The 14,038-nt window shown below is 39.2% G+C and overlaps 1 protein-coding gene and 1 long non-coding RNA gene across 2 annotated transcripts in view; both read right to left on the reverse strand.

Moving 5' to 3' along the window:
• LOC140238598 (DNA-directed RNA polymerase, mitochondrial-like) overlaps positions 1–9,904 on the reverse strand; it is a 31,170-nt gene extending 21,266 nt beyond the window's left edge. Inside the window, exons 1-5 of the mRNA XM_072318498.1 lie at positions 9,329–9,904; positions 8,882–8,980; positions 4,877–4,977; positions 3,983–4,226; positions 2,720–2,866 (exon numbers count right to left, since the gene is read on the reverse strand). Of these exons, the coding sequence (XP_072174599.1) occupies positions 2,720–2,866; positions 3,983–4,226; positions 4,877–4,977; positions 8,882–8,980; positions 9,329–9,904 (1,167 nt within the window). The remainder of the gene's footprint in view (positions 1–2,719; positions 2,867–3,982; positions 4,227–4,876; positions 4,978–8,881; positions 8,981–9,328) is intronic.
• A 337-nt stretch (positions 9,905–10,241) lies between these two features.
• LOC140238982 (uncharacterized) lies at positions 10,242–14,038 on the reverse strand. The gene is made up of 3 exons (XR_011901942.1): positions 13,936–14,038; positions 11,019–11,141; positions 10,242–10,326 (listed from the first exon to the last, which is right to left on the reverse strand). It is a non-coding gene; the product is annotated as an uncharacterized lncRNA (long non-coding RNA).

Below are 14,038 nucleotides of genomic sequence, written 5' to 3' on the forward strand. Positions count from 1 at the left end.
CACAAAGAAGTTTCCAGTTTTCTCATTCTGAGGAAAGGTCTAAATTACCTACCTCTAAAATATACCAGCTTATGAAAGGAATCTAATTTTCAGGGTTTCAAAGGGGACAAAGAGACATTAAAGGTGCATAGTCCCGGTAGTGTAGAGGGCGCTGTTGATGATACTGCCGATCACCGTTAGCATTGATACGAAGATTACCGAAGTTTAGCTGTCATCACGAGTAAAGTGCGTAGGTGTTGCTCAGTAACGTTGCCTTTGTTGTCTTCTCTGCGCATCGCGCAGTCTGTAGTAATGCCAGGGTGCGTGCATATGTGCTTGTTATTATGACATCACAAAAGAAGTTTGCTAAAGCTGTGATCCCCTTCAGCCGAATCATGAGCCGAACTGTGATCCGACCACTGACTACAGTGAATCGGACTTCTTCGGACTCTGGAAAGTGGGCCAAAGCGTAAGCGCTAAAGAGGAGTCAATAGCGTAGGTCTCTATAGGAAACTTGCGCCATGCGCCCGCGTATGCATTTGACTAAAACCCCGGGACCATGCACCTTTAACAGTTCAGATTCAGACAATTACAAAGGAGGAGAAGAATTCACACTTCTTTTGTCTGTCATTTGATTAACACTGTTCAAAAAATATAGGTACTGGCGAAAACAGAAAATTGATTCAAGATGAAGAGAAATTCTGGCATCTCTTTCATCAAAAAACATATTTCCTCTCATTGCATATCTGATTACATACTTTCACTGTAAACAGCACTCATTGGTCCATATCATCAAGAATATTCAGGATTCTTAAAGGGAACACAAACCCAACGAGCAATGTGGATTGAGTGAAAGCAGTAACATTAGTAGAACACATCAGTTAAAGTTTGAGGAAAATCAGACAATCGATGCAAAAGTTATGAATTTTTAAAGTTTTGGTGTAGGAACTGCTGGATGAGGAGACTGCTAGAGGTTAAATGACGTATGAGTGGACTACAATATTAAGAAAATATAAAGGGATTTCAATAAAAGTTTATTTTTCATGAAAATTACACATTCCATAACCTTGATACTGACATATGTTAGGGGTAGCACATTCCCCCTGCTTTCTGAAAATGGTTAGTCAAGTACTCTTTCATTTTGTTAGAAAAGTGATTTTTTGTGGAATTCCTTTTATATTTCATTTATATTGTTGTCCACTCATACGTCATAACCGACAACCTCTAGCAGTCTCCTCATCCAGCAGTCCCAACACAAAAACTTTAAAAATTAATAACTTTTGCATCGATTGTCCAATTTTCCTCAAACTTTCACTGATGTGTTCTACTAATGTTAATGCTTTTACTCAATCCACATTGCTCTTTGGGTTTGCGTTCCCTTTAAATAAATATCCAGAACAAAATTCAACAGGCTTCTCTTAGAAATAATTTTCTTTAACCCACAGTGCACAAGAGCTTAAAATGCAAAGACCCTTTCTGACAACATCCAATTTTATCAAAGGTTGCTTTGTTCAACTTATTGAAGGGTCTCACAGTACACAACACATGCATGGCTTGAGGGTCTGTTTTAAAATTCTGTGAAGCTTATCACATCTTCAGCTCAAAATGATGACCTTTGCTAACACAATTGAGAAAAGAAGGTTCCAACTAATCAACACTCTTTGTTAAAGCTGAATAGATCAGGTCACACTGACTGGCTCCAGCCCTGGCTAATTATTTTCACTAATCCCCTTATTCACTTTCAAACAAAGAAAGTCCAGGAAGTTCATACTTATAAGCATCTATTGTACAGAGCAAAAGACAAAGACTCTCTGTTTAATGCACTCCACACCCTGAGGTTTGTTAGCAGGAGGATTCAAATTTGGTGGATGGTAGATTGAACCCAAATAGCTAGAAGAAATGCAAAATCACTGCTTGAACTTTTTGAGATGGTGTGTGGTGCCTGGTTGCTAGTCACCTACTAAAAAAACAACAAGGACTTATTCACACCTTTTCGTTATAGTTATGACTGAGGGACATATCACTGTGCCAAGATAGGTCCTTGCTTTAGGGGGGTATTAAGTAGGATCTTTCATGTCTGAAAATTCTAACTTTCTCACCCACAAAAGGGAACCTCCATTTTATGTCATATCAAATGGACAGTGTTTTCTCAATACTGGGGGTCAACATGAAAAACACAATAGATTTGTGCCAATGGTGTCATCATGGACCATCACTATTGTGTCTGAGCAAGTTTTATATTGTGTCTATTTGATGTAGCTGTAAATAACATGTACAGGTATCACTCATTTCATACTCATTTTTTCCAGACACTGCATCCATCTCACAGCCACCCTTCCTCAGTCAAGCTCCTTATCAGTTCTCTGGTTTCTGTCTCTGGTCAAGATCAACTAAATCTTCCGACATGCCGACAGGCCACAATCTACATGTATTCCCACTTCCTTTCCGCTCCCCCTGCCATTCTGTCTTCACCACATCTCATCATGTACAAATGGAAACAAGTCACCGGAAAGTGTTTTGTAAACACCTGAGATACCGTGTAAATGCGTTGGAATATATTGGAGAATATTGAATAAAGAAAGACACCTGCATTCTGACTCCAACAAGGAGTCGTCATGCCTCCATCATTCTCTCACTTGGCCTAAGCGTCTAATTACACCCACACACATTACACAAATATGGTGACAAGGATGGGGTCATAAAAATCACAACTCTCAGTAATCATAGATATGAATCTCACCCTCTGCACTGTCACGGCATCCGGGTCACCAGTCTCCTCCACGGAGGTCACAGTGACCGTCTCGGCCAGCTCCATGGCCCACTGCTGCTGGAAGCGCCGCTCCACCTCCTCCTTATCAAACAGCTCTGAGAAGGACATACTTTGGTCCTGTGAAAAAAAAAGAGCCACACAGAGACAATACAGAGTCAGAGAAAAGAGAGAGATAGGGACAGAAAGATGACAAAAGGTTGTGGACAAAAGAATTGACAGAGAGATAAATATATAGACAGATGAATAAATAGGCAGATAGACAAACATACATAAACAGAAACAGAGAGAGAGAGGAAAGAGTTAAAAGGAAGTTGGTGAAAATAAGGCACTAATTTGGAAGTTGATTGTCACATCTAAGGAGTTATCCAATATGCAAAAGAGTTTCTTTTTTTTTTTTCAATATCAAGACACACCATGAAGGTATTGCAATATGCATTAAAAAAAAATAACATTAACAAATTTCACATGACTGCTTTCACACAAATCTTGAAAGCTCTTTGGGGCTAATTGGCTGACATGAAAAGGAAAGGGAAGTAAAGGCAGTAAGTACAGATAGACAGGGGGACAAAAGGAAATCCAACATTCTACAGATATTTACGAAGAACAATTTTACACTAACAACCATCACCATTTCATTTATCACATCATCATCCCATTAAAACTAACACAATTATCTGCCTTGTGATAGTCCTCAAAATAAAGTCACCTGAAATGACCTTTGACCTCAGTATGTGACCTTGGACAGCACCATGACTGGAAGATCCGCAAGTGCATCTCTACCCCAACTTTGTCTAGTTTGCAAGCACAAATCCTTGTCGGTCGTAAAGGAGTCTGTGCCAAACATCTCTTTTAGGGTCTTTGCATGTATAATCCCTCCACTGCAGCTGCTGGCCAATGGGACAGTACCAGTGGTGCATGTAGTCTCTTTGGCACAGACCCCTTTCCGACAGACAAGGGTTTGTGTCTGCAAACTAACTTTGCCTACGATTGAAATAAATTATAATTGGACCAACATTCCCTCCACAGAAAAACTTTCATGCTGCACAGGAGATGGATGACAGATGGACATTGGACAATGGACAAACACCATTTGATCCCATTCACCCCTCTCCACATTCAGTAGGTGAAAACAAATCTATACTTCTGGCATAGCAAGTGATAAGATATGAAGCAGGATTATACAAAATGTACTTCTGGCAAGAGTTGGTGTTAAGGTACAAAACTGGAACATACCCCTCCCGAAATCCCTGGTGAGCTGCCTTCATACAGGTCCCTCACGATGGCGGTCCTGCACTGCAATCTCTCGGGCGGGGGCGGGACCTGGAAGTCCGGCAAGACCTTCTGGATGAGACCGATGACGAGGCGGCGACCATCTCCACTGAAGGAGCCCTCGCTGAGGACCTCTTCAAGGCTGATGCCCTCCCGCTCCATCTGTTCCAGGCCTTTGCTGACGATGCTGAGATCGGTTTCCGGGCACCTGCAGAAACAGAGCAACATGCTATACATGTTACAAAAACAAGCCTTTTGGATCAACCGTGCAACTGGAACACATTGATTTGCTAAAATCGCACTGTGATACAGAATTCCACATTTAGCATCACATACTTAACCCATACATTATGCTCTTTTTAAAGCAAGGTGCAACAAACTCATTTGCATACTTGCCCATAATAATGCTACAGGAGTGCAAGGGAAACTGCTAACAGTATGAGGTCCTGGCCTGAGCAGCCTTCATGCAAATGAGAGAACATGATTGGAAATATCCTGTACTTGAGAGACATTTAAAAATCTCCTTCATCCTTCGCTCAAATCACAGACTGGCCTATGTCCTTTGGAGTGACAAGAAAAAGAAACATCAGAGAAAATAAAACGGATGACCAACACATTTCATGGACTCACATTTTAAACCAACTCCATTGCCACTTACTATCTCAATTATCCAGGACATACCAGACACTGTACCCCTTCATTGGCTTTGATTGGAACAGAGAACACTGTGATATTCGTTACTCAATAATCTACAGGCCATACATATGCTCTTTTTCTTCCCTGCTTGTTCCTTTTTCTATTATTCTCTACTAGAAAAATTCCATAAAACGGAAATATCGCTGGTCAAACAGATCAGACCTGGCAAGGCATTCCAGAGAAACAGCGTATGTCTGGCTGTTGGAGGCAACATTCTTGGACACCATTCTGGCCAGCAGGTGGCGCACTCCTTCCCACTGTCCCTGTAAATGTTTGAATTGAATTGAACAGGTTTTATTAAAAATCATGTCTGGCAGCCAAAGGCTGAATTGCACATGTTTTACAATCATAGTAATAAAAACAGACAGATTATTTCGGTGCCCTGTACAAACAATGATATAACGACATGATATATAAAAAAAAGAACAAATATTACAGTAGTCACATGTGGTAAATCACAAGAAGTGATCAATCTATGAGGGTACCAGCCCAATAAATTCTGAAATTGCTTTTACAAAAACGAAAAAAAAAAAGAGATAAAAAATATCCTGTCAACATGGCAACACTGCTCAACACTGAAAAAAAAAAAAATTACTATTACAACTGATAATGAAATCAGTGAGGGTACCAGCCCATCAATACTCAGATTACTTTTTCAAAAAGAAAAGAAAAATGAAAAAAAAAGAAGAAATGAGGAAAGGGGAAAAAAGTTGACTGTCAACATATCATTACACATTTTTTTAAATTACACCTACACATCACATTAGTCACGTGTGCCAAAATTCAATGAAATAAACAATATTTCTTTCTTTTCTTTTAAACAATTATTATCATTATAACAGCTCATCCTTCAACATAAATAAAACATATCTTTTAGGCCTACATATCAAAAAACTATATCCATCAGAAAAAAAAACTATATCTCAAATCAAAATCTGAAATGAAAAAAAAAAAAAGATCAACTCAATCCACACTCATTGTTTTTCTTTATAAAAAAATGCGGTTACCATAACAAAACAATATTCGAAATTAAAAAAAGAAAAACAAAATCTACCCGTCTCTGCTATAACAATCATAAAAATTATGACTCAAAAAATCATTTAAATCCTCACTATTGTTTCATATATACCAAATATCCGGTCATTTACTCAAATCCGCAATATATTTTTCTGTTACAAATAGTACCATATCAAAAGACAACACAGGCAAATAGACTGATAAACAAACAGCCGGAAAACATTATACTTGAAATGCTACTTATACAAATGCATAAAAACTTCTAATCTTTATTATTCAGTAGATTAATGAAATATGGAATTGCACTGTCCTGAAACCGTTTTGTTTTACATTTGTATTGCTGGTACCTTGTGTTCGAATGCAATGTGTATTGATGCCCTTGGTGTTTAGCAGGTAGCCAGTGAGATACGAGCGGGTTTTTAACCATCCAACAAGCAAATTCTAGACTCAGCTGTCTTCTCCTTTCGGCTAAAGTGCCCAACTTGCAGGTTTCAAGAGCTGTAATGTACGATGTGTAGTTTTTGCCTAATATCATTCTGCAGGCTCTTTTCTGAATCATTTCCAACTGACTTTCAAGTTTCTTTGTGAGGGAGCCACTGAACAATGGGCAGCCATACTCAAGAACAGGACGTATGTATCCTGAGTATACAGTAATTAAATCAGCTGTGGGGAGGTTAAAACGTTTGAGGGAGCGAAGCATGTATAACTTTTTGTTGCACTTTTTTAGGACTTGAGTAACATGACCAACCCATTTCAAGTTTGACTGAATCACAACACCTAATATCCTTGTCTGGGTGACAGTACCTAGTTCAACGTCTGCGATGAATAAAGTATTATGCAGAGGAGGGTTTTAACAGAAAGTTACTGTCATTGATACACACTTTGAGGGGTTCAGTTTCATATTGTTGTGTCTGGTCCACTGGTTAATTTCATCGAAAGCATGCTGCATGTTGGATGGTTGAGTCATTTTCCTACTCTCAATCAAAGTCATATCATCCACATACTTTAAATGCTGGACTGGCACATTTGAACATACATCATTGGTCATTATCAGAAATAAAATTGGCCCAAGTTTAGTGCCCTGGGGGACACCTGCATTTATGTTTTTCCAGTCCGATAACTTTCCATGGTACTTAACACACTGAGAACGAAATTCAAGAAAACTCACGATCCAAGAAACAAGGCAGGGTCTTACACTCATGTCAAGCAACTTCTGTACGAGGATGTTATGGTCTATGTTATCGAATGCTTTAGAAAAATCAGTCAAGACAATCGCTGATATCGCCTTTGAATTTTCAGCATTTATCAGTATTTGGTGAAGCAACTGGATGAGGTAGTGATTTGTTGACAGGCCTCTCCGATTTCCGTACTGGTTGGGATCAATATGCTGAGCTATGTCTTCAACTAACCATTTAGCAATGAAAGATTCCGCAGTTTTTGCAAAGTAACTCGTGAGAGCTATCGGGTGCAAATCCTGTACGGTGGGGGATACACACTTGGGGATTGGAACTATTTCAGCACATTTCCACTGATGTGGTACTACACCCTTTCGGAAAGAAGCATTCAAAATATCAGCAAGGGGAGAAGCTAATTCACAAGCGAACTCTCTCAGGATCCGTGCAGGTAGGTCTCCTGTAATGCTCGCCTTTCCCTGGTTCAATGTGCTCAAAATTGTATACACCTCCCAAGGCTGTACTATAGGACACTGATGTTGGGCTGGAAGGAAGGCTGGTAACCTGCTTCTGTCCAGTGAAGGTAAGTCAGCTGCTATCGAACAGAAATATCCATTGATATAATTGGCAATTGACAGGTCATCAGCTGTATCATTGTCTGGAATGTGGATGGTAGTATCATCTTGCACACCATGTGTGATGAGTTTTATTTGTCTATACCATGATGCAGGATTTCTTGCCTTCAGATCGCGAATTCTGGTGTTGTAATAACGATTTTTTGCTTTTGATATTTCTCGTAGTGTTTTGTTTCTTAGATGGCGCCACAGAGATAATTGTTTACCAGCAAAAGCTATCTGCCTGCGACGTATAAGAGTTTTGACTTTAGCGGTAACCCATGGTTTATCTGATTTGTGCAGCCGGATGGTCTTTGTTGGAAGGTAAGTGTCAAGGAATGTTTTTCAAGAGCACATCACACTTTTTGGAAGGCTCATCAATCTGCGCAAGTTCTTCCCAAGTATGGTGAGTAATCCAATCTCAAAAAAACCTCAATCCACTATCTTTTAGGGGACGTACGACTCTTTTCTTTGTTGTATTTTGTGGACGTGATCGGTTGGCTGGGATCCAAAGAACACAATCATGATCGCTGGCAGCAATAGGAGAGATAACTTGAACATGAGAGTAAAGATTGGCATAATTAGTCACTATCTTATCCAAAACATTATTTCCTCTGGTGGGTTCCATCACTACTTGGGTAAATTTGTTATTAGCGAGAATCATTTCAAGATTCAAATCGTTGAAATCCCCCACGAATGATATTCCCGCTTCAGGATACTGTAACATTAGTGCATCACTTGTAGATATCAGATGATCAATATATTGTTCAGCATATGGGTGGCGAGTGTGGTTTGAGTTAAAAGGAAACTGTGCACCACACCCACACAACATCATCGATAGTTAAAAACAAGCACAAAATCAGGTAAAACTTTACATAAAAGACAAATAACATCAACCATTCCTAATTTTGAAGTTACTCCCGCTACCTTCGGTATTGAATATTGAAACTATCAACAACTTTAACTAATGAAGGCAATAAGCATAACACCATGTACAATATTTTTCAGGCTAAATGATAATGGTGTAAGTACAATCAACCTTGCATAAGTCAAATCTATTTGGACTGAAGAAATAGCTTTGACTCAGAGAAAATTATATTTCTGAGGGATTAAAGTCAAAAGAATATAAAGAGAAAAGGACTCGAAAAGACCTTCGACTCAAGCGATTATTTGATTATGCGAGGTCGACTTAAGCAAAGTTTAATGTACCTCCTTTGCAAAAATTGGTCATTTTTGACAATTGAGGAAATGAATAACCAATGTCTTACAACAGGAACAATGGATAGCTTCATTTTGCAAATATGTTTCAACACTCACACAGCTTTTCACATCATAATATTCAAGCATGCAGAGAAATGGTTTACCTTTCTTGCATATGCATGGATAATTGTGTTGTAATCTTCAACACTCGCCCCCGAATTTAACTTCTCAAATACCTGCAGCATGGCTTGAGCTGTCTCAATCTGTAAAAGGGGGAAGAAAATAAGGTGTTGTTACTTTTCAAACGTTTGTATTTCTGCATGCCTTGCATACATTCAAGCACAGAGTACCGCATATGCTGAATATTTCGTGAGGCATTTATTTTTGTGAATTTCGCAAGTTTGGTGCTATTCACTATCATCTGTGATAAGTGGCATCTCACACGCAGCTTTGCCTGCATATTTGACAGGACAAAAAAAAAAGATTCTTACCAACACGGATCCATTTTACCATTTGTATACATCGAGGGCAGGGGGCAATTAAAAAGAAAGAAAAAATGTCAGCTATAAGCTATGCTCATAAGAACAATGAAAACAAACACAGATGCTTACTTTATCGATGAAGACACAAGCATCAAGATATGGCCTCAGGTACAAGTCCGGGTTCTCTGAGAACTGCTTGCGGCTGTTTCTCTTCCACTGCTGAGGGCCTCCTTTCACTGCTTCATCTTTAGCTCTCTTCCTGCTAGTCTTGCTCTCCGAAACTCCTCTGAGAAGTGGACTGGAGTCGAGCCCCTCAACGTCCGAGATACTGTCAATCAGCTCTATGTTTCGGTCGAGGACATCGCCGTCAAGATCGTGGACGTCCAATCTGAGCGGATGACTCGCACCGGGGTCGCTGGAGGCGTGTGCCTCTGAGAATTTCTGCTGGAGGGCTCGACTCTGATGGGGCGTTCTCGTGTTACGAGTCGTTTCCCGAGGTACTGACCGTATGTGATCCCCCCGTGGGTCGGGGAATGATGGACAGCGTTCATCTCTCTGACCAGTTCCAGCTAACCTATCTTCCTCTGTAGGCATACTGGAAGCTGCTTTGAGGGTTTCTTGAGGTGATGCAGGTAGTGATGGTGACAATGACGCATCGTGTGATGTTGCTGGAGCTGCAGTGATATCTTTTGACTTGACAATCATTCTGTCCACTACACTTGTTGCCCTCCTATTCTTCAAGGCACTTGCCGCTCTGTCTTTCTGGACGGTTTTGTTTGCTTTACTTTTGCCCTTAGCTACATCTTCTGCACTTTGTGCTTTACCAGTAGTTCTTTTGGTCTTTACCTGTGAACTCTTAGCTGATACATTTTTTGACTTCACTGAAGATGTCCCTCCCTTTGAGTCCGGTGTACCCTTCTTCAAAAGTCCTTTTAAAGTCTTGAGTTCTGCGGCACTCTTCACAGGTTTTTTGGACTGTTCCACCTTAGTTTGGGTTGCAGACTTTCTTGCCTTTATTGCACTTGACTTTACTGCTGCATTTGATGGTTTAGCGCTTCTTGATACCGACTCCTTTTGTGGGCCTGTTTCTGCAGCTCTAGAAAGCTGGAACAATCTGTGCTGTAGGGCTACATAGTGAATCAGAGAACAATGAAATACAATGTATTTTGACATAAAACTGTGATACCAATACAAACATGTGTTTCTCTTTGATTTCATACTAAACAAAACACTTTCAAGAATACATGTGTGGGTGGTGCATTTTTGATCACATTAGAAATATTCTGCCTGTCCCTATCAATTTGTGCAGCAAAGTACTAGTACTTCAGAACTGTTCAATACATTCCTGTGGCTCTCTTCGAATACAACATAACCAAATTATGACTGAAATTATACTCGAGATATTCATAAGCAGTGTTACAAAACTGGCTATGATTACCAGACTTAATATTAGCAAAGTTCTGTTTCTAATCCAAAATTAGAACTTTTACAATCTTTCTGCACACGACAACAGAAATTGTCACTCTCCTTAAAATCAATGGTGTGTGCAGCTACCAGAATGTTACTTTTTTAAGTCACGGAAAGCATGGAATTGCTCTCTTGCAGTACTTTTGAAGATATAAATTTCTTGGAAGCAACTAGATTAATTTTGGTATATTAATTTACTCACACTCTTCAACTAGAACGTCTATGAAGGATGCACTTCTAAAGAAGAAGAAGAAGAAGAAGAACAACAACAACAACATGTAGGCCTACAGCATGTACAGTAGTATGTACTTGCATTAGATGTATACATTATAAATACAGCATGCTGACTTACTGTGGCTGAGTTCCGTGCCAGGTTCTTGTGTAGGTTTTTCATGGGAGTACTCCACAATACGAATTGTCTTTGCCTTGCACCTCCTCGGTTGGCTCATAGACACATATCTTCTAGGATGAGACACTAAAAAAGAAAACAAACACACGGCTACATAAACTACAGTACAATCGCACTCGCACATGGAGGGTCTCTACATTTTTTTTTTCCCCCAAAGTCCATTGAGGTGGGGCCCTGGGGGTACAACTCATTATAAGAAACATAAATTCATGAACATGAATAATTACTGTTACACATGTAATTCCACGCACCATAACAAAGTTCACTCTATAAACGAGTAGAGACAGACAGACAGAGCAGTAGAGGTTACTTCAATTCACACCTAAAAACAAGCAGGCATGTTACTAAATTCTACAGTGAGGCGTTTCACAGGGATATTTGCAGCAACTACATTGTATGTGTTATGCCAACTTGAAGTGCTGGGCTCCATTTTGTATAAAGCTGATATGAAAGCAACAAGAATCCAGCTTTCTGACTGGCTGTTGCTATGGGAAGTTGCCATTCTGGTGAGAGTTGCTAGATCTTAACATCTTTGCTTTGAAATGAAATGAGACCCTGATCTCATCACCTCATTTTTTTTTTTCTATCAAACCCCTGGAGGCTAGATTTCCATTGGCCTAACATAATACAATGTTTACATTACAATGCTTTTCATAATTACTTTAAAAGCTCAATTGACGATTCGGCATTACATGCCGACATTGACTGATAATTCTTTTCACTTTCAGGTGTAGAGTGCATCCCTGTTACATACCTGGTTATAATAAACAGGGTTATAACTTATAATATATTAGACGACATTCCGGTTACAACAGTAAAGTAAAAATTAAGGCCCCAACATTATTTCCTCAATATTTTTTATTGTTTATTTGTTCGGTTACATCAAAATTTCGATATAACGAAAGAAAGCTGCCCCCCCCCCCCCCCCCGACTTTTTTCATCATTTCGATCGCACCACTACACCACATGCGATATGGATCATTCTTCGCTGCGTGTATATTTCTGCGTCCCACAAGTTTAAAGGTAATATGTACAAAAATAAAAGGTTATTTCATTTCTTTCTGTTCTGTTTACAATAGGCGTTTTCACATCAGCCCGATGTTTCGAGATAGTGCGCTATCTTCTGACTTGGGAAATTTTCCCGATAGCGAGATAGCGCGCTATTTGATAATGTGAACACAAATTTGCGCGCTAATTGTATCACTCTGATCGAGAAAATTTCTCGACTCCCAACTCGGGAAATTTCTGAAATAGCGGGATAGTAGCGCGCTATTGGATAATGTGAAAACGACTCGAGAAATTTGCGCAATGAATTCCATCATTCCTAGCGTGTGTGACCCAATCGACCGAGGCAAACTGCACACAAAGCATGAGGAATTTTTGAGAGGGCACACACATTACTGATGCTGTTTGCACATACTCAGCTGTCGAATTAGCTACTTTAAAATTTTGAACTATTCGGGCTACCCCCTCTTCGGGCTGATGTGAATAAGAAAAGAAATAGCGCTCTAATTCGCAATCGCGGAAAATTTTTTGAGCTTGGATGTTTATCGGGCTGATGTGAAAACGCCTAACGACTTACATTCATGTAATTAAGACAACATATAAAAAAAAAGAAAGAAAGAGGGATGAATTGTTTATCCTGACATACTACAATTTGTATTTTAATTTCCCGTATCCGTACCACTGAAAACCCCATGTCCCGGTGATACTACAAATAAATATCCTTATGTCGCATTTCAAGATGGAAGCATGTTGAAACTTTTTTAAATGCTTTTCTATTTCATTTCAGAGCGTACTATTAAATATTAGCACAAGATATTCCAAAACGATTTAAGAAAAAAATTAAATCAATAATTCAAAATTGTGTGTCCCATCATTTTGAGTCATCTCCATCACGAACATTTAGGTCACCATTAACAAAAAATGTCGGGTACCCTAAGAATCGATTTTAGTGCTACATGTACATGACAGTACCCGGTAATAGTATGCTGAAGTTTAAGAACTCACCTGGTTTTCCCCCTATTTTAATCAAGAAAGATATAACTTTTTTTTGAAATTTGTGACAAAAGCCAGGTCGTACTGGCTCTAGCATCATCTCCAAACACTTAAGATTAAATTTACATATCAAATTATAAATAAAATTAATTTATAATTTTGGTGGCATAACAGGAGAGAAGATCATACCCTCTACCAGTACAGTTCTTTATAACCCTGTTAACGCAGGTGAATGGAATAGCTAGGAAAATGATATGACGCCATTAATCTAATTGTTAAACCCGTCATCTCCATCACGTCATCTCCGTCATGAAAAGTGACGGCCATGCACGGAGATGACGTTGATGGAATTTTTTCTTTAGTAAACTTACAAAATAATTGCCACAATAAAGACCAAGTGATATTGAAAATGCATGGTGTTAATCATATTGGAAGTCCTTTAACCACTGCTATGTATTTTTTATTGTTCAGTTGCAATAAATCCTTAATTTTGCCACAAAAAGTTATTTTAAATGAGGAAACACCCCATATCCCATAAAGATTGCGCCCGTATTGAATGAAGTCAACATGCACGATGCATCTGATGCATGCACAACATTCATTGTGATTTTCCCACTTTATGAAAGATTTTCCATTTCTGAGACACTTTTACTGACACTTATCATGCTTATTCTTCCAATAATTTGTAGGGCCTAATGCCGAAAATATACACTTATTAGCGAAGAATGGCCCATACAGCATGTAGAATACTATAGGGTGTCTACTCCTATGTAACTTGTAAACTAGCTCCTCCTGTCTGTCTGCATGCAAAAAAAAAAAAGAAAAAAAAGAAAAAAAAAAGAAGCACGCACGTGGGTCTTACCGTAATTCCGTGGAACATGTCCCCGACGCAACAGGCATGATGGGCATAAGGACTCCGATGACATAAAACGCCCTGCCTGCGACGACGGTAAGTTTACTGATTG

This window comes from Diadema setosum, chromosome 15 (genome assembly GCF_964275005.1).
Source record: "Diadema setosum chromosome 15, eeDiaSeto1, whole genome shotgun sequence".
Taxonomy (NCBI): domain Eukaryota; kingdom Metazoa; phylum Echinodermata; class Echinoidea; order Diadematoida; family Diadematidae; genus Diadema; species Diadema setosum.